At 42.0% G+C, this 21,285-nt stretch overlaps 1 protein-coding gene across 2 annotated transcripts in view; it reads left to right on the top strand.

Moving 5' to 3' along the window:
- Window positions 1-21,285, top strand: part of RIT2 (Ras like without CAAX 2) — a 276,869-nt gene that overhangs the window by 7,700 nt on the left and 247,884 nt on the right. The window contains exon 1 of one of the 2 annotated variants that reach the window (XM_050943713.1): window positions 2,690-2,990. The exons of the other annotated variant lie outside the window; for it this stretch is intronic. Within the exon in view, the coding sequence (XP_050799670.1) occupies window positions 2,888-2,990 (103 nt within the window). The 5' untranslated portion in view covers window positions 2,690-2,887. Of the gene's footprint in view, window positions 1-2,689; window positions 2,991-21,285 lie in introns of those variants that run through there. 2 annotated transcript variants of the gene reach the window in all.

Raw genomic sequence — 21,285 nt, 5'->3', positions numbered from 1 at the left:
CTGGTTGCTGTAAGTGTGGCCACTCTGCAGCGCTGGTCCTATACAGCTGTACTAATACAGCTGTAACAACCAGCGCTGCAAAATTGTAGATGTAGACATACCCTGATGAGTCTTAAGTTATAGCTGCTGCTGTTTACTGCATAGAAAGGCCTGAGACTTTACAGACCAGGCTCCTACATGAGTGGTTAAGGGCAGATACATAGTGTTGCTATAATAGATATGGCTCCTTAGGGTCTAAGTGCTTGATCTTGAACTACTGAAATTAATGAGTTTTTAATAGGTCAGGATTCAATGAAAGCAAGATTAGGCTGTAAATCCAAAATAGGGTTGTGGTTCCAAACTACTAGAACAAGGTTCGGATCATGGGAAGGAATGGTAATGGTATCCACAGTTGTTTGTAGATGACAGTGCTAGCTGTGATGAGAGTATTTCTCAAAGGTTCTCTCTGAACTCACTCATCCTTTCACTAGTCATGATATGATAAATCTTAGGCCTGGTCTACACCGGGGGAGAGGGTCGATCTAAGTTATGCAACTTCAGCTGCGTGAATAACGTAGCTGAAGTCTATGTATTTAGATTGATTTTACTGTGGTGTCTTCCCTATGGTGAGTCGACTGCTGCTGCTCCCCCGTCTACTCTGCCTGTGCCTGTCACAGAGCTGGAGTACAGGAGTTGACGGGAGAGTGCTCAGGGATCGATTTATTGCATCTAGACTAAATGCGATAAATCAGTCCTCGCTGGATCGATTGCTGCCCGTCGATCTGGGTGGTAGTGAATACATACCCTAAGTGTCAACCAAGATTTACTGCTAATTTCTAAGATGAAGACTTCTCAGGAATGGGGTGGTTATGTGGATGGGAGACCACCAGGAAAACCCAAATGCTTCAAGAAATGGTGATCATAAGTAGCATTCTTCTGCTAAGTCAATACTGTTTTAACTCTGGAGTATGATGTTAAGGACAATAAGAGTGGTTCATTTCCTATGGAAGCTAATGGGAATCTTCTCATTGACTTCACCTGGAGTTGGATTGATCCCAGTCTGAGTGGACTGGTGGAGCTGCTCTCGGACCATTTGTGTTCATTAAGGATCTCATGGCATGTTTGTACAAATAACTGAGGTAATGTCAGTGTCTTGGCTAAACTCTGGAATTTCAAATGATTATAGTGTTACTCACTTTATAAAGCAGTGTGATGCAGTGTTAATGACATGTTCCACTACATCCATCCAGCTATTTATATGGAAAAGCTGCACTGGAGAATTATGTACCTATTCTGATTCAATGATTGTTATGTTTTCTCCAGAATATATTGGGGTGGGGTGGCATTCTCAGTTCAGTGCATGATATTTGTGTGTTCAACACACATTTACATCTGCCACCTTATTGTGAACTGCTTGTCTAAATCCTTACACTTCAGCTCATTGTGCAAGTCCTTCCCACAGCTTCTGTCTAAAGCTACTTCCCTCCCCCAAAAGGTCACTGGACAGTGGGGGGGTGGGGGGGGGCAAGGGAAGAGCAAAATGGAATATGGACTTTAACAAAAGTTGTTGGGTGCTTACCAGTTTTGCAAATCTGTCCAGTTACTGTATTTGGGATTTAAATTTAGACTCCTATTATAAACTTTGGCCTTTAGTGCTTAATTGAAATGAACCTTTGGATTTCCTCAACAGGTCTGGTCAAAATTTTTGCATCAAAGATTTTTGCTCAGGAAAAATTTAGTTTTTTTAATTAAACAATTTTTACACAGAGCCTACATTCCTCACACCTGAGTTTTCATCAGAAAACTAAAACATTAAAAACTGACCATTTTCAGCCAAAAACCAAGAAAATGTAAATGTTTGCTGAAAAATGTAAGTTTCCAGTTTTTCTACAAAAAGTCAACCCCCACTCTGCCCCCCCAGCTCATCTCCTCTCATTCCTATTTTCCAACCAGTTCTGTCACTGATTTTTTTTTTTCCATTTCAAAGCCTGGCTCATACTTTCTATCAATTGTTTAAAACTTGTGACACAATTACAAGAAGTGAAGGAGTAGGAACAAAGTCCTCCAGTTGTGCATGCAGGTTCCTGAGTACCCCCATGATCTCAGAAGTTACCTTTGTCTTTCTTTTATTCCCATTCCCTCCCTTTATAAACCTTTTGAATTGTGCTCAGGCTTGGTGCTTTGCCTATTTGCTATTCATTATCCGGGTTGCTCAGTTGTTCAGATAAGTCACATGGTATTTTTCCTGCTTCCTGAGTGGGTGGCTGAAATATTTTAATAAGGAAAATAATAAATGAACTACTGGTAAAACTATTTGGCCCGATAATCCCTGGTTGCTAAAATTTGTGAAACCGTTGAAAAACAGAAAAAAGAGTATTTAATAAAACCGTCTCTTAATTTTCTGGAAATGGATCACTCAACTGCGTGCAAATCTGGCAACTTCAGTCAACACAGGCTAACACCCCAGCTGCAAAGCAACTGGCTGATACGCCTCCATTCTCTCTTTAAAATCAGTTCTGCATTGAGAAGCTTAAAAATTAAGAGATATTTAATCATTTTTTCCCCCTGAGGCTCTGCTTAGTTAACATCTAATGACACAGCAACAATCATACACACCAGAGCTCGTGAGCTTTACAAAACTGCTTCTGTCCAGGAAGAGATACATAAAGAGAATGATACAGAGATGGGAGGGGGCAGAGACAGATTTTCATTGGAAGCTGTTAAAGTGGTTGCTATGAGACCTTCTCCAGCTACCACAGGAACAGCCGGAGTGTGAGGCTGATAAATCATACCTCTTGTATCAAACCTTTCTTTTTTTTTTAATGCTGCTTTTATAGTTGTTTAAAATCAGAGCAAGCACCTGTCAGTTGCTTTTTCTTCCTTACTCTCCTCTGGTCCCTTGCGCAAGATGGAGCTAGAAAATGAAATGATCAGCTCCTCCAGCAATTCTTCAGCAGGCTCCAGGGAGTACAAGGTGGTGATGCTGGGAGCTGGGGGAGTTGGCAAAAGCGGTAAGTTTTTTAATTAACAGCAGGGGGTGGGTCAGAGTGTAAACTTCCGAGACCAAGATTGCTTTAATAAGGGGCTTCTCCCCCACCCCCTGTTCTGTTGAAGATTGGTTTGGATTAAAAAAAATGAAATTAACGACTAGGGGCATGAGTCAGCTTAATTTTGTTGCAGAGAAAAATGTTGTAATACTTTTTTTTTCTGAGCCAGTCTTCTCTTTCCTTTCCAGACATTGGGGTACAGTCAGCCTGCTGCCGTTAGCTTACTGTTCCGTTCTGCATGTGGCAATGCCACTGGAGCACTTTTTAAGGCGTACTGGCACCTTGGGCAGTGGACGTGTAACTTGTGGGCCTGTAAATCATCCTTCATAGAGGCATGTGACAGAGACCACTTGCAAAACTGACTGCCAAGTCAGTTCTGCCAAGGAAACTTGCCAAGGAGGAGGATGGCACAGTTTCTAAGTTACTTTTTTACTGTGTCATTATGGTTCTGCTGGTGGTACTCGCACCTCCTGTCTGGAAAGTTATAGGAGTCATGTCTGAGTGTCTCTCCAGTTGACAAGGTTGATACCCAGAATATTTTAATATCGCTATCCGGTGCTGAAAAGACATTGTCTGTGGTGGCATCTCTTCAGAAGAGCTATTATTTCTGTCTGGATGAGGTTTTCTTTTTCTCAGATGTTATCACCTTTTGATTTATTCTCACTGACATTAACGTTCTCTAATCTTTAGAAAAGGAAAAGAAAAGACATTGCTGAGCATGCAGGGTCCATCTTGGTAGCCAGCATATTTAACCCAGCACAACAAGTATATAATTAAATCTTCTGGAAATGACTATACAACTGGGATACAGTATTTCACAGTTTAGCCTCCATGCAAGTTGGAGAGCAGGCAGAATAAACAAGCTGTAAAACTAAACTACCGATGTTGTAGACAAGCCAAGCACTGTTTGCAACCTACCTGGTAAGACTAGATGAAGATAGTTAGTTATATTTTAAGCAGTGAGGACATCATTCTGTATATCCATTTGCTGTAGCCAGTGTTCCATTTGGTTTTAGTTTTAGGGTTGCGTCCTTTATCTAAGAGGACTATATCCCATCAATATTAATCTAACCAAGCAGGTGACAATTTTGACAGTGGTATATTGAGAAATGATTGCTGTTCACTACATAACATAAGAAGCCCCATTGTTCGTGTTTTATTTTACTGCATGTATTTCCCAACTCACTTTTCTGCAGCAAGCAGGATCTCTGTGAAATATCTTTCTATTGTAACTTTCAACAAACCAATACTTGTTTTTGCTGAGAGTATCCCAAAGGTGGCAGCAATTTTTTCCACTTTGTATATGCAAGCACCATTTATTTTAAGAGTATTTCCCCAATCACTGTGACATTTCAAAGTAAAGATATACATGCTGCAATAATGTTTTGAGCGGGGGATTGGACTAGACTGAGGTCTCTTCCAACCCTAATCTTCTATGATTCTATGAAAATTAAGAGCAATATTGCAAGCCTCATACTCACACTGAAGTTTGTGTTACTCCATAAAGAGCCTCACTGAATTCCATGGGACTGCTCATATTGTCAGTTATTGTTCAACGTGATTAAGGAGTTCACAATCTGTCCCCATATGAACACTTATTGACTATGAAAAGACATAGATTTTGTTGAATTTTGAAGTAAAGTTCAGGCAATTCCTTATCTGACGCAAAATAACTCATAGACTCTAAGGTCAGAAGGGACAATGTTGATCATTTAGTCTGACTTCCTGCACATTTCAGGCCACAGAACCACGCCCACCTATTCCTGTAATAGACCAGTAACCTCTGGCTGAGTTATTGAAGTCCTCAAACCATGATTTTAAAGACTTCAAGTTTACTCATCCCTACATACAACACAGATATTGGCAGCTAGGGAACATGTACTTCCCCAGTCATTCCTTGCCTGGAAACTACACAGGAACGTATTCATTTGGTGCCACTGGTGTATTATGAAATAGCTGATATAAAAAAACCCTGCAGATAAGTTTTTGTCTTCTTTTAAGCATCCGTACTTCTGCCTTTGTATTGATTTGTAAGGAGGAGGGAAGAGAGATAATAAGAAAATATGGCTTCGAAGGGCTTATGACACGGCCAAAATCATACGACGTTGGAGAGCTAACTACCAAAAAAACCTGCTGTCTTAAGATATCCCACCTAGGTTTGCAAAGCCTAGACTTTTGGTTGCTTATCTTAAACAAAATAAACTCAACAAACAAACTTATAGGTTTTATTTATCACTAAGGTGCTTTTTTACTAGACTCATGACCAGTTCTGCTTTCATTTACCACCACATTAGTATCATTGATATAAATAGAAGAAGAATGTGGCCCAGCTTTACAAGTGCTAGGGAAAATATCTGCAATAAAATACCAATTATTGTGCAAAAGAATCACCTGCTTTGGGATCATATGAACATAAAGATGACCATACTGGGTCAGACCAAAGGTCCATCTAATCCAGTATCCTGTCTTCCAACAGTTGCAAATGCCAAGTGCCCCAGAGGGAATGAACAGAACAGCTAAATTGCACCAGGTTGGCAAAAAGTTTTGATCAAATCTAGATGCAGTTTTGAATTAACCTGCAATGATTTATGGCTTGTAAAGAAATCATGTGAGATTTGCTGTTAATCATAGTTTTGGAGGGGAAAATAACAGGTGAAATATGCTGAAGTTTGTTCCTGTCCTGACTCTGAAAGTGAAATGTGGATGTTGTGAACCCATTTAGATCAAATCCAAAATTATAATGTACATACAAATTCCCATGAAGAGGGCAACAAAAGTTGATTTAGGTGGGGTTGGTCCTGCTTTGAGCAGGGGGTTGAACTAGATGACCTCCAGAGGTCTCTTCCAACCCTAATCTTCTGTAATTCTACAATTCTATGATTGAAAAGCCAATAGAAAAATAAAGGCAGAAGTCAACTGAAAATTGAGCTGTTACCAATAGAGCTGACAAATTTCCACTGAAAATCCTAGTCTAGGGAGAGATGAAACATGGCTGGAACCCCAAACCTGAATGCTTTCAATCTTTAAGTGGAGACATCTTTGGGATTTGAATCTCAAGATAAAAACCTGTCACTGTAGTTTTGGTTCCAGATTGGAATGCAAAACTGGCAGGGGTCTAGTTTCTGTTTCTGACTGGATAGTGCTGAACTGATTTTATTGCAAAATTATGGCCTAAAATGGCAGATATCTTAGAATAGCCAATCTCACAACACTTATCCCATTCAGTGTAGCAGAAATCTTCCAGGAAGAGCTAATGGAATCTTAATGGTGTGACATCCAGAATTAAACTCTAGTTCCTGAACCGAAATTTCAAATCCTATCCTAAATCCCAACTAAAATCAGATCTGAACATCACCTCCTAGCTCAGTGCTAGTGAACAGTGATGTGTTAACTTCAAAAGGTTTTAAGGATTCTGAATTTAAGGTCCCCCAAATTTGCAATTTCATCCAACAAACAATAATTGCATCTATTTTACTCCAGGGCAGGGAGAAGCCAGCTTTGTCTTATGAACTTATTTCAATTAAAGTACAGAAAAAAGCTACTTGGGGATATTATAACTGGGCAAATAGTTTCACTATAGTTAATGAGGAAGTAATAGTGTTCTGTTCTTCAAAAGTAAGCTGATTGCTAAATGTTATGTTTAGAAAAGAGAGATCCCTTTCTGAGTTGTAAAGTAATATTCAAATGTTATTTCAACTGGTTTGAAGCTGAGACCAAGTAAAGCCATTCATCTTTCACTGCTTTGATTCAAGATGGACCCAAAGTCGGCACTTTGAAACACTGCTGCCTTTGAGGCCATTTGGACCTGAAAGCAAATTTCCGGGTCCCTGTTTTATAATGACCTGTACTAAAATCCCAACTTATCCTGTGTTGGCTTGTAAGGTTCACAAACCTTAGTCTTTTGACAAAGTGTGTGTGTGTGTGTGTGTGTGTGAGAGAGAGAGAGAGAGAGATAGAGAGAGAGATTTTGGGTTTGTTTATAAATATTATTCATAGCTCTGGGCCTGGGTGGTGAATCTAGTTCCAGGAGAGACCCCAGCTAAGCAATCCAGTCTAACCAGCTTGGTTTAACCACCTATTTTATTCAGTAATACACAAAAGAACAGCCACTGAATTCTGGAGGCCATTCATTTCCACCTTAATTTTAACATCACCAATAATAATTAATTACAACACACTCTGTGAAACATTTGTATAAGCCTCTCAGCTAATTATTGCTAAGCATAGCATTAAAAAAACAAACAAGCTGAACTATCCTAACATTTGGATAAAATAACTCTGCTTCGAGAGGGATGTTATTTCCTAAAAGATGCTTCAATGCTGGTCAGATTTGTTTATGTCCTGAAAGAAGTCAGACCCGCATGGCTGAATGAAGATGATGGGCTATGTTACTCATAATACCATTTAGACAAAGCCAATCTATTGGTGGTAAAAGGTGCTGGATTGGAACACATTGGAGTTGCCCCCTCACCTGACCTGAAAGGATCATGTCTTGGGTCAGAAGTAGAGATTTGCCAAACACTTTGCATTGAAAGAGGTTTTTTTAGAATAGAAAATGGCTTTTTTTTTCTCTTGCAAGAAATGAGCATGTTTGAGAAATGTTCAGGTTGGCATTGGAAAAATGAAAACTTGATAATATAAATGATCATGGGTTTAGCAACTCCAAAACCCAAATATTTTCTGCCAGAAACCCCCCATAATTTTTGATTGTCGGGTGTTCAACTAAAAATCAGAGAAATTATGAAGAATTTTTTTTTTGTATGCACACACACAGAAAAATGCCTTTCCTGACCTGATCTAGTCAGCAGTATTTAACTGTTTCACAGTCCATTCATTCTGTTTGTTCTCTCTGATGCTGCCAGTTGCACAAATGCCCCATCCAGCAAACATTTAAGCAGGTGAATAGTCCACCGATTTCAGGATATTTTTGCAGAATCAGGACCAAATTGGTAACCCTAGCCCTGGCTTTTGGGAGGTGAAAAGGTATGCCCTAGGAACTGGACTGAAACCACAAACTCATACCACTTGAGTTTATAAACAGCCTTTTGGAGGGACAGTTTCTCTGTCCTGCTCTGCTCCCTCTCCAGGTAGTGCAAAGGAGTAAAGACTGGGTGTGTGCTTTTCTCGGGGGATTTCTTCAGGGGTGGGGGGTCCCCAGGAAATGTAGTGACATTAGCTTGCATACCACCTGTCTTCCAGGTATACCACCGGGGATATGTTGGGAATTTGGCTGTAGCATTATGGGCTCTGGCTAAGCCCAGCTGCTGGATTGTCCTTTGGGAACTATTGCCAAGTGGTACAAGTTAGAGCAACCCCCAGGGTGTTCCAGAACCTAATCTCCTGGTTCATTGACCACAAACCCGATGAATCAGACAACCTGGTCCAGTAACTCTAGTAACAGTTTCAAAGTTCATATCTGTGCTTCAGACACATTGGGCCCAGTTCAGCTCTGCTGTAACTCCAGTGAATTTAGACTTACTAGATAGGTGTGGCACAAAACATATACAATATGCAACGTACACAACACAGTACCACATTTTGCACAGTGTTAGGTCTTAATCCTGCATTGTGATCAATACAGGGCCAGCACTCACCCTCTACAGATCGTAGTGCAGGACTCGGCCTTTGTATGGTAGTATACAATAGAGAACAGCTGCTCAAGACAGGGATTGATTTCTCTGAGTGGAAAGTGAGAAGCACTCGGTGGATGCTACTGGAACTGAATAATAATAAGAACACACACAGGATTGTCTCAGGTCAATCAGTAAAACTCGCCGCCACCATAAAATTCTTCTTCCTTCCTTCTTTTCTAACCCACCTTCAAATGACCCTTTTAAGAGAAGGTCTAGGAGAACAGACTGGCCTGGGGTGTCAACAAATATGAGCTCTGCTGAACCTGCTGGGAATGGCATGTCAGTAGGTACACATCTAAACGACTCCTTTAATCATTTCAATAAATCTGTTTGGTTATGGTACGAAGTGGGGGTGGGAGACAGGATGCCATTGAAAGTAGCTGCAGAAATGAAAACTCAAAGGGTGTGGTTGTGCCCCTCACGGGTGTGTAATTTTTAATCCTATGCCCAGGTATATATTGTGGGGTGCAGCACAGGGGAGAGAGCAACTTTTAAGAGACTGCTGTTTCCTCTTCCACATGTAAGTGAGCAAAGCCTTGACTCTGCCCGCAATGTGCCCGCCTGCTTGACTCAACCAGCACAGTGGAAGAAAGAATCTGTACCAGACACAGGGTTTATTCACATTACTTGCCCTCAGGCACAGGGACCAGACTCTTATTCCTAGGCCATGTCTGTGCTCTGGACGTCTGCTGGCATAGTTATGTCAGTCAGGATTGTGAAGAGGAGAGATCCCTGGCCAACACAGCTAAACTGGCAAAAGCCCCTAGTGCAGACACAGCTATAATTGCAACATTACACTTTCATCAGTATATTTTATAACAGGGCAGCCTGCCCCTTTAAAGACCAGAAGGGTCAGCCCTGTCCAGTTAGCCCTGCCTTGCTACAGCATTGCTGGGTGCTTGGACTTAAGAGGAGGATGGGAGCAAGTTCTCTGCCAGCCCAGGGACATATCCCAAAGACCAACCCACCTGCAGAGATGGTGCATACAACAGACATACCAGAGATGACAGTGGCTTCTCCCTATGATACTCCACAGACTCATATATGAGGGGCTGGATGAGATCTGAGGAGAGGGTCTCTGTGGCTGATGAGCATGGGGCAGCGGTCTTTGCCCAACAGAGCAGCTCTCAAACTCAGATGACAAAATGCTTGCAGGTGCAGGAACTGGCTGTGCTCCAGGCAGCAATATGTGCTGTACAATAGCAGATCAAAGACAAGCATCCCTTGTAGAAGCAGAGAGGGTATTCGTGTCTGGAAAGCAAGAGCTGGGTTCTCTAACTAATGGGAAGCCAGAGAAAGCTGAGTTTAGAGACCAAGTCTTGTTTACTGAACAGTTTAAAGACATTCTGACAACCCCAGAACAGGCCCCACAGCTCCAAGAGGGACTAATGCGTGACAGAACTGTGTGAGCCCCTGGCAGAGATAAGGACCAGGGAGCAGTAGCTTGAGGTCACGTGATGTGCAGTGGGACCCCAGACAGTTCCTCATAGAGAAGCAAGGATTGTAGTCACTGGCTCACTCTCTATCAGTATACCGGGGGCAAGTGGTATAAGAGCACTAGGAGACTCTAAGGGAGAGGAGCCTTCTAATCTCGATGGTCAGTAAGCTTAAGGAGGAGCTAGAACATCTACAAGCACAGACCCCATCACAACCCTGAGGCAGAAGACATAAATAAATCAGGTCTGACGAGTACAGGAGATGACCTCCTAGACTATAGAGCTTGCTCTGGGGCTGGGCAAGGTTGGGGGGTGATGTGTAATGAGTGACCTGGGGCCAGTCAGTCCTATTCATTAAGCTGTGTCTTGCAACACCTGTGCTGAGCGTTGGACTTAAAGGAGGAAAGCCCAGCCGTTGGGTGTTGACTGGGGAGGAGAACAGCCAGACTGCTCCTACCTGGGGGCCGGAAGCCTGCTTGAAGGCTAGGAGCTGTCTGAGGAGTGTGCCAGCCAGAGCCCTTTGTAGGAGGGTGGGCCTGAACTGGATGTTGAGCAGACCAGAGAACATGTACCTGTTGGTGGGTGCTGAGACAGCCAATTGCACCTTGGGTCTGCCTGTAAAGAAGGGGGCTAGATGCCGAACCTGGCTAGGCCAAAGATTTCTTTCCTTTTGTGCTTTTGTTGTATTTTATCTAAGGGATTCTGTTATCCTGGGAGGAGTTGAATTTTCTAATGTGGCTTGGCCGGAGGGTCAAGTCATATCTGTGGCTGGAATAGTTCAAAGATCATGGTGGGGAAACTGAGACAGAAAGGCTGCAATGCCACACTATGCTGCAATGGGGTGCTCTGGGATGGTGAGTCTTATTGTAATTTTCTTTCTCTTGGGGTGGGGCTGGAATAAGGTATACCAGCAAAAACAGTTTTGCTAATTTACTCTGCATCCATGCTCAGAGTGCTTTTCTGGTCTAGTATACTGGTAGTCCTATACCGGCATAAAGCAGACATGGCCTTAGACACAATCTAGTTCCAGATCTGCTGCTGGTTAAGCACAACTACATATTGCCCCTTACTTAGACTTTTGGTAAAATCACAATGTAGCCCCAAATGGCTTCTGGAGGTTAAAAAGTGTGGGGGAGATTCCTTCACCTGCACTCTGAGTACTACTTTCTAGGATAACTAGGTCACAGTGATCTCAAAGAGACAATTGGAGGACTAGGTTACTGGTCAGCATGAGTTAGCTTGAAAAACAGTGGCCCTTTGAGTGCGTACACTTCTAGCAGATTGCAATTAATGATGGCTGACTTTGTCTCTGTTTCAGAAGCCATTTTAATGAACAGGTTCAGAGCTTACTTTTCTGCTGCTGTTGCTGTGCAAACTCCTCTGTTTCAGTGAGTGAAATGTGAGCCATCCCTGGATTAATAAACAGACACATTAATAAATAAATGTTCCCTCTCTTTTCTACTTAAAGAACAATAACATGTTTATTATCCACTCGGCAGGATGAAGCACATGGCTCATTCATTTATTTAATGAATTTGGATAGATATCAGGGACAGAATTGTTTCCCTCAGGGATGAGAGTTAAAGATATTTCATTATTGCGGCTGTTCATGCCATTCAGTAGCTGGAGAGGAGGAGGATTCCATTGTGGTTCTTGTGTGTACATGTAATAGGATGATTTCTGTAGGTCAAATACCAATTGGTTATTGAGAACACTGTATGTAAGAACATAACATAAAAATGGCCATACTAGGTCAGACTGATGGTCCATCTAGCTCAGTATTGTCTTCTGACAGCGGCCAGTGCCAGGTGCTTCAGAGGGAATGAACGGAACAGGGTAATTTCAAATGATCCATCCCCTGTCATCCAGTCCCACTTTCTGGTAGTCCAAGGCTTGGGGACACCCAGAGCAGAGGGCTGTGTCCCTGACCATCTTTGCTAATAGCCTTTGATGGACCTACCCTCCATGCCCAGGCTTTACTCTTCCACTGATCACTAGCCCACCTAAGGCCTGAATCAAGGAAGCATTTAAGCGCATGATTAGATCATAAGATCAAAGGAACTATATGCAGTCCCAGTCTTTTCAATACCTGAAAGCTGCTGCCAAATTGGAGATAGTTCAGAGAAGGTCAACAAAAATGATTAAAGGGCCTAGAAAATTCAATTTATGATGCCAGATGAGTAAAAGACCCATATTTGTATAGCTTGGTCAAATAATTCTCCACTGTGTTACATACACATGGATAAAATGGTGTAACACAGTTAAGAATCAGGCCCAGCGTCTACACTGGAGATGACAGTCTATCATATTTCAAGGGTGTAAATATCAAGGAAGAGAAGAACTGCTTCTAGGAATTGGTGGAAGCATCCATGACCATTTGGCTAGGAGTAACGGAATGAAATGTTTAGATAAAAGCTAAGAACATGTATAAACATTCAGCCTATCTATAAGGGGTTCACTCTCCATGGTTTCTAGGAAGGTAGGGTATCTATCTGTAACCATTTGCTAAGAGTGAGGTTGATTAGATTGTGGAATAGTCTCCCAAGGTGGAAGTCCCAGTTCTGGTACCATTTTTAGCTGAGTAAGCCAAATGCAGGAGAATAAAATGTCAAGAGAATGGATCAGGTGACTAGAAGAGCTTTTCAGTTTCTAATTTCTGTAATTATTGTATGTTCCTCTCTGCCACTGGGGAGAGTCCTGGACACATGTAGGCACCTGAAGTCAACAGGACTACTCACATGTGTGAAGTCACTCACACGCCTAGATGTTTGCAGGATCAGTGCCTTCCTCAGTGTCTCTGATTCACAATGCTGCACATCAAGCTTCTGTATGGAACTTGTGAAAAACGAAATCAGCCAATCACTGTGACAGTGGTCTGGTTTGGATTTGGTTCATCCCCTTGCACCACTGATTCAGGGTCTCCTGTCACACAAACTCAGGACAGCTGAATCATGATGTGATGTGAATGTAAGTCACTGGTGGTTACATAAGCATATCTGGTTTTCACCTGCAGACTAATTCAAAGAGGTTTTCCAGTAATTACTGTAGATGGGGACTATGTTGCTACAGTTTTCTTTTCACTTCTAATTGGTTCTTAGAAAGGAAAGGAACCCTTTTGACTGTTGAATTCTTTACACAACAAAAGGAGTCTAGCTACAAAAGCCTCCATATGGAAGCATTTCTGTCTTGCTGGTCCTAAGTAAACTCTGATATAAGGAAATAAACAGGGCTGCATGACAATGATTGGGCACTGTCGGTCCCTCTGCTGTACACCATCTGTGAGGCAGCCACAGGGGCTGAATTTTCCATGCTAACCCATCCCTGCTGCTGAGCCAAGCCATCTGCAGTTCAGGGCACATAGTAACTGCTGTAGTTAGGATGAAGAGGGGAATTCATTAGAGACCCTTCAAAGCACAAACACAAGAATATGTGTTTTGTTTGTTTGTTTTTTCTGCTGCATTCATCTACTCTCCTTCTATGCTTTCTCTTTCACTTCCCTGTCCCTGCCCTTATCCTTTTCCACTTTTAATTTCTCCACTGACTTTAATTAAATTCCCTCTAAGCCTGCAAACTTTTATTTTGTTCTTCCTGTATAAAAAGAAGCAAAGGAAGTTGGCAGACTTACCAGTTCTGCTGACTTGTTCTGCCTGCTTTCAAAACACTATTCAGGGACTTAGCTGTGTAGCACTCACCGACTCAGGAAGCCACCCTGCTTCAGTTTACTCACCACATACCTGACAGTGGGTCAGATACGAATGGAGTGACACCTATTGATGTCAGCTGAGGAGCAGGCTCAAAATATCTCATGTCAAAGTCGCCTTGCTTGCCTGCCTCCTCCCGTATAAATACACATAGACAGAAGCTGTAATTCAATGAAAGAGTATTCCCAAAATTGTATGCAGTGTAGCTGTAGCTGTGTCTGTCCCAGGATATTAGAGAGACAAGGTTGGTGAGGTAATATCTTTTATTGGATTAACTTCTGTTGATGAGTAAACGAGACTTCGAGCCACACAGAGCTCTTCTTCATGTCTGGGAAAGGTACTCCGAAGGTCACAGCTAAATGCAAGGTGAATTTGATCACTCTATATCTGACCTATCGGTTCCTATCCTCAAAGGAAACCTGCACAACACTTTCAAAAGATGAGCCTGGGAGCTTAAATTCATAACTCTGCTAGACACTAAAAATCATGAACTGAACAGAGACACTAAATGTATGGGTTATTACAACAATCTGTAACCCACTAACCTCCTCTTTCTATCCTATGACTGCTGAGGTGTTAATGGCCCACACTACCCTGAATGGTCCCTTAGAATATGTGCTAACTAATTATGCTAAACGATCTGTACCACCCTGCATTTTGTTGTGATACTTGGAGTACCTTTCCTAGACCAGAAGACGAGCTTTGTGTGGCTCAAAAGCTCATCTTTCTCACCAATAGAAGTTGGTCCAATAAATGATATTACTTCCTCCACCTTGTCTCCCTATTCCAATAATTGTTCAATTGGTATTGTGGTGTTTGCACCATACTACGAGCAACCCAATCTTCTGCAAAAAATACAACTCACATTCCCCATGTGGTCACACTAGTAACGATCATTAACTTGACTATTTACAGAATGTAAAGAAAAAAGGGGGAACCAAATTTAAATTTGAAAACTTTAATCAATATTCATTGAATTCCCCTCCTCCCCACTGTTACCCAGGTTTTTTTTAACCCAAAGCTCTTCGTAACTTTTACTCTGTGTGAGGAGGTGTCAGGAAATAAATCAGGGGAGACACAGCCATTCGACTGATAGATGGCTGGCACAAACAGGACAACACGAGTGCTTTCACTTAAAGCTAAACTTTACTCAGTCTCAAGCACTTACACACATCCACAACAGGTTAATAATACACCCCCAACACTTGATAATTCCCAAAGCTGACTCTCTGTGTGTGGGGGGGCCGAGGGAACAGAAGATGGATTCAGAGGGAGAGACAGTCCCGAAGAATCCCCAAACGAGTCCCACTATCTCAAGCTTTTCCCCCTTATTTACATTAGTAATAGAATGACATGTCCCTTAAAGTAACCTTGTTAAGTAAGCATTGTAATGATCAAACAAGAAGTTGTTGTTTTTTTTTTTAATTATTGATTAACCAGGTGTGGTTTTTTTCAGAGTCTGCAGCCTTGAGACCCCAATAGACATATCTGGGGCACATCCTGCTCTTCTAAAATGTATCAGCAACTGTAACACAATTTTTATCAGGAAGGACGTGAGGTCAATCTGCCATTTCTGTGGCACCCAAAAACTCCTTCCCCTCCTGCCTTGGTCAAGCTGAGATTGCTGAATGGCCAATTTACAGCTTGCTGACTAGGCCACCTTTAACAATAAGCCATAGTGGTTTCAAGCACTTTACTGGTTTGCTAAAGTCTCTCTGTACACCGCATCCCAATCAAGTTTTTGATCACAGCAGATTTTAATCATGATCAGTTGGCATGATGCTGCGTGTATTTCCTCCCTACCTACACTGACCTACAAGGTCATGCTTGATATTGTGTCATCTAACTTACTGCTTAAAAAATTGTGTTCAAACAAAATAAAGCTTTATAATATAGACAAGCCCATTCACACAGTTTGTTTGCTTTGTGCAGCACAAAAGAACTATGATTGGAACCTCACTCGGGTTACGTGGAATGATGCTCAGTGAAATACTTTCATTTTAAAAAGGGCTATTTACAATGTTTCATACTTCCTTGTGAGATCTCTGGATTCTTTGAAGTCTTCTTGTTGCTGCCATGGAATTTGGATACCCCTTGAGTGGAATATGCTTATCTCATGCCAATGGCCAAAATCTACAATATCTTGACTGCAATTTTCCTTAACTGTCTGCAAAACAATACACCAGAGCTGCAGATTTTTAACTCAGAATGCTCACTGCTGTAAATCAACACAGCCATATTGACTTAGATGGAGTTATGGTGCCTTAAACCAGCTGAGCACCTGGGTCACAGTGGCCTAGAGCTTAATCTCTTTGCTGAATTGCTTTAGCAGAAACGTGACTTCTTTGCTATCTATCTGTACTCAGGATAGCTAAAAAGCAAATTTACAGTCACTTTCTATGACTAAATACAATTCTCTGTCTAAACAATCCCCTGTGTAGTGGGAGGAGATGAGAGGTCAACATTGAGACTAGATGGAAAACAACAATTCTGTTGCATGTAAAATTGTGCGGGTTTCACAAGTTGCTTTCATTCTTCATTGGAATGAAACCAAAGCCTTCCAGTTCTTCCAGTGATAAAATATGGATGAAAGAGCCCTTTGAGAATAGTCAATAGCTCAGTGGTTAGGGCCCTTGCTTAAGAGGTAGGGGACCTAGGTTTTAGTCCTTACTCTGTCAGAGTTGGAGCTGCGACTTGCATCTCAGTCTCCTACATCTCAGGTAAACTCACTAAGCATTGGCTGCTCTACATTTGCTTGCACACTGTCTCTCTGAATTGGGATATGCAAGGAAGTGGGAGAGCAGGATTTATAAAGAGAACAAAACCAGGCGGGAAGAGGATTAATTATAAAATAGAGAGCACAACAGTAGATGAATAGATGCTGGAATATATAAAAGACACAAATGAGAGAGAATAATAAAAACAGAAGTACATTGGAGAGGGATCAGGTAATAAGAGTATAGTGAGAGGGAGTTTAAGGCAGTGAGAATTAGTCAGATCCCACAACAAGATTAATGGGTCTCTGCTTTCTGTTCTTACAACATCTATCCCCTTCAATGCTAACTGCACCACTCCCCTTCCTGAATGCTGCACACTTGTGACATCTGTCCTAAGCTGCCAGAACTCACCCCTCTATATTTTGCTCCCAGTGCGTTGGCTTCCCAGTAGCCTTTGTCCCCTGGCTCAAAGTTGATGGTAAGAAGTAAGAGTCACTCTGCCACTATTAGTAAATGAATCACAGACTTTTCCAGGGCAATCCTTTTCTTCCAGCCCTGTCAGTGCTTTGGAACAAACTCACCCAGCCTCTAGCTGTGCTGCTAGCTTATAAATGCAGTGCCAGAGACAGCAGTGATTCACTTTGCTGTGTATCCCCCACCTGCCTCCAAAAGTGGGGTGTGGGAGCATTTAGGGACCAACTCTGAGTAGTACTAAGTGCCTTTCAAAGTCAATGGGAATGTCTCTCTGATTTGAAGGATCAAATCCTGGGTGCAAATAGAATAATGCATCATATCACTACTTGGATATATTGTATTTCCCCTGCAGTGCCTGAAAATACAGTCAGGCTCCATTTATCCCCAATCCAAAGAAGCAAAGTGCCATGAATGAGTAAGAATGTGCAGCTGTCTCTCTTCTTCTCCTAACCCTCCTTCTAAGTGATCTAGAAGATACACTCACTCTCCTTTCTCTTATCATTTATTTAAATATGCACTGAAGTAACATAAAACTACTCCTATTAAAAAGGGGGAGAAATGGCTGTAAGGAGAGCTATAAAAATAAATTGCCAATGACTATAACCTTTGAGGGAAAAAAACAAAAACATTTCCCTACTATACACTCAAGTAAAAATTATTTAAATGTAAAATAATTGAAGTACATTTTCACCTGTTTATTGAAAACTGGTTGTTAAAGCCCTGACATGTTAGTCAAGGATCAATTATTGAAAGTTCTGCCAAACCCATTGAGATAACCACTTTCCACTGAATGACAGTGATAATATATGAAAGGAATAGAATATTTGGTGATTGAATGCCTTTCATTCCTCAATGTCATCTGCTTGAAAATGACTATGGATCAAATCAGTTTGCGATATCGGAGTGTTTATTTCTAATGCATCGCTGTCCCTGCTGGACAAATCTCAGTCTTTTACATTTCTTAATCAAGTATTTACTTGATGTAAAGGAGAATAGCTACACTGAAGTCAATGGAGTTATGCCAGTTTGCATGAGCAGAGTATCTTGGCCCCTGTTCTATAATTAGGTAATAAACATAAGAATTAGAGATCCTGCATTGGTACCTTATTCTGTGAGGTTCTAACCACTTCCTGTCTGGCTCTGAGCACCCTCAATTCCCAATGAAGTCAATGAAGCTGAGGGCACTCAGCACTTATAGCACTGGGACCCAAAGGGAAGCCTTTCATATCTATGCCATGAATATATGCAGAATAAATAGCATGATGTGTGCCTGAGAGCGGGAGAGAAATTAGGTTAGATTACCGTGGTCTTTGCTGTGACACCAAGACTGCTCCGATAATGACCCAAGCAAAACAGAATACATCACGGCAGAAATGCTGCTGGAACATTCCCGAAAGGATTCACGGTGTTCATCAAAGCTTGGTTCAGGTTCAATGCAATGGACAAAATCTCATGAATAATTCATTTTGAATCTAGTGCATAAGCTGTCGATGGAAAAACCAGGAAGTGCTTCACAGTGGAATTATTTGCACTTGTTTCTCTCCCCACCCCCAAACCCTTTCCTTTGCATGGACTTTACTTCTAAGTCTATGGAAGAATTTATGAGGGCTGGGGTAGAGGTAAAATAGCACTTATTTGTGTTAGAGGGACATATGCAGCCCACACGATTATTCCCTTTTATGTTTCTCATAAGCTACTTTTAAGTGTAGTGCTTGGTAATAAAAATATTATTATTAAAAATATGCAGGGGGGGTCAAAGGGCTTTGATTTGTAAATAATTGTGTACTTGGCGTTTTTCCATTCTTACTCTAAACTTTCTGTATATTCCTTTTAGATTTTTAAAAATCACACACACGGTAGTAAGTGACAGCTTTGTGACTAATATTATTTGCGTTATCATCACATGTAGGAGCCTCAGTCATGGACCGGGTTAACTATAGACAGAGTGGGACTTATTGTTCCCTCTGTGGCTTCTGAGTCATGTCTGTTTTGCTTGGTGATAAGTGTCAGCTCAGCACAGCAGAGTCGGAATGTGTAACTGCCAGAGATATACGGAAAAAGCAAGCTTTGCCTCATACATCGCAAAGAAAACTGGAAGCTAACTACTGATTACAGAATCTTTGTTTGCCCTTAACTTTGGAGCAGAAAGAGCACAGCTCAATTTTCAGCTGCTAGGCTGGGTTTGCAGAGCTGGAAGAGAGAAAAATGAGGCTTTAATCAAAATTTGATCAGAAAACCATTGGGTGGGTGGATGGGTGAATACACTGGGAATGCTGTAATGACCTGAGGACATTTACTCCAGGTTGCTGACCAGGGTTTTGGAATGACCAAAGAAGAGACTGGCTCCAGAGATTTCATCCCCTGTTTTATGCTGAGCCCAGTGCTTGCTCATATAGAAGTTTTGGGGTTTAAGGCCTGGTTCAAAGCCAAGTGAAGTGATTGGGAGTCTTTCTACTGACAGGTTCATGTCTTCCATCATCTGATGGTGATGCCACTAATTAAAGTTAGGGAAAGATCTAGTCCCAGTGGTGTCAGCCTCTGCTGGGGCAGAGAAGGAATCCTTACAGGTTTGCCCCCCAAGAGGAAGCTGGCAATGTGCCTCTTTCACATGGCCCCAGCGTCCCCACCCTGCCACTCTTGGTTCCATATCCCCTCTCCTCTCTGTCCCATCTGCTGCTGCTGGAGCCTCTGCAGCTCCAGGGGGTTTAGAACCTTCACATGCACCCCTCCTGGAAGGAAGCTGACAGAGCAGCCTGCCCAACATAGCTGCCTTTGGGGTGACTCTAGGGGCCCAATGCCTCACTCCTTGCTATGACCGCTAATGCTTTCTGCACCACAGCTTTAAATCTCAGTACTAGAGATTGCCCCAGCATAGTATTTGGTAGTCTGTCTGGCTCTCACCCACCCCCATTAAAGTCAGGGAGCATACAGCATACATCTGACCTTAATCATTAGCTTGATTCCTCTGAGCCAGTCTCATCCACATACACACATCATTAGCCACAGTGCTAGTGCAGCTGAGGCAGGGTCAGGGTCAGAAGCAGTCTTGAAAGAAAACCTTACTGTTGCCCAGGACAGACCCCAGTAGCAGGAGCCTGGCAATGCAGCAAAACTACCTCCAGGAAGCAGCTGTCACAGCTCCAGGATGCTGGCCTGGACTATCAATGCTTAGGTGGTGTTTGCAAAATCTGGGACAGTCTTGTTCTGATCAGGATTCTTGGAAGCTCTTTAGGTTTGCTGTGAAACTCTGAGTGGCCAATTTTGCAGTGAGAGGCATTCAGAGATTATTAGCACAGTCCTTTTATGAGAGCCACTAGCCAGAGTTAACATTCCAGGTCGCATCCTTAGCTGATGTAAATATCAAATGAAGCTCCATGAACCATGCATCTATGCTGATTTACACCAGCTGAGGATCTATCTCTAGCCTCTTCTTTAACAATCATAAACACACAATAGCCACTGCTCTGTCTGGTTTAGTGCAGTGCAGAAATTCTCATGTATGCACGCAGTACCTATAACCTCATATATTTGCACTGGTTTTGATCATTCTGGGCATCCTTCTGTGTGTGGTTATAAGTTTCTGTCCATTCATAGTGTTAATATCTGTGTGTACACATGCACTCACTCTTTTTCCAGGTGTCTGTATGACATCAAAAGTTTGGGAAACCTAACCCTCAAACTGTACCCTCATATCTCAGACTGCAGATTTAATTTCCAATTTCTATTGGAATGCATAAATCAGTATGATTAATGGCCTCTTCATTTACTTTTAAATATAAAACATTGAAATTGAAATTGCTCTAGCTGTATGAAGTGTTACAGTTGGATTTATATGTATCATTGAGCTAGCAACTGAAGTATATGCAGGGGGAAAGCTGAATGCCATTGAAAGAATGGTGCATATGCAGATAGGAATCGCTACATTAACCTTTCTTCTATAACCTCTCCTATTCTTGGGCAGAGAGGAATAGGGCCAGGCTGACACTGACTGCCAAATGTGGAGCTCTCATTTGTTTTTAGAATATGAAGCCTGTGCCCCTTTCCCACTTCATGTCTTCCACATCATGTTTGTATTGTCACCCCAAGAGGCAGTGTGGTCTAATGTAGAAAGGACATGACTGGGAATGAGGATGTTTGATTTTATAACTCAGTCTGCCATTGCTCAGTTGTGTGACTATGAACAGGTCATGTCACCTCTCTGTACCTGTTTCTCCATCTGCAAAAATGGGAACAATGATACTTGTCCTCCTTTGTAAAGTGCTTTGGGGTCTATAGATGGAAAATACTATGTAAAGTTA

This window comes from Gopherus flavomarginatus, chromosome 3 (genome assembly GCF_025201925.1).
Source record: "Gopherus flavomarginatus isolate rGopFla2 chromosome 3, rGopFla2.mat.asm, whole genome shotgun sequence".
Classification (NCBI taxonomy): Eukaryota; Metazoa; Chordata; order Testudines; family Testudinidae; genus Gopherus; species Gopherus flavomarginatus.
The sequence above is the reverse complement of the archived record's forward strand: the minus strand, read 5'-3'. Positions and strand labels throughout refer to the sequence as shown.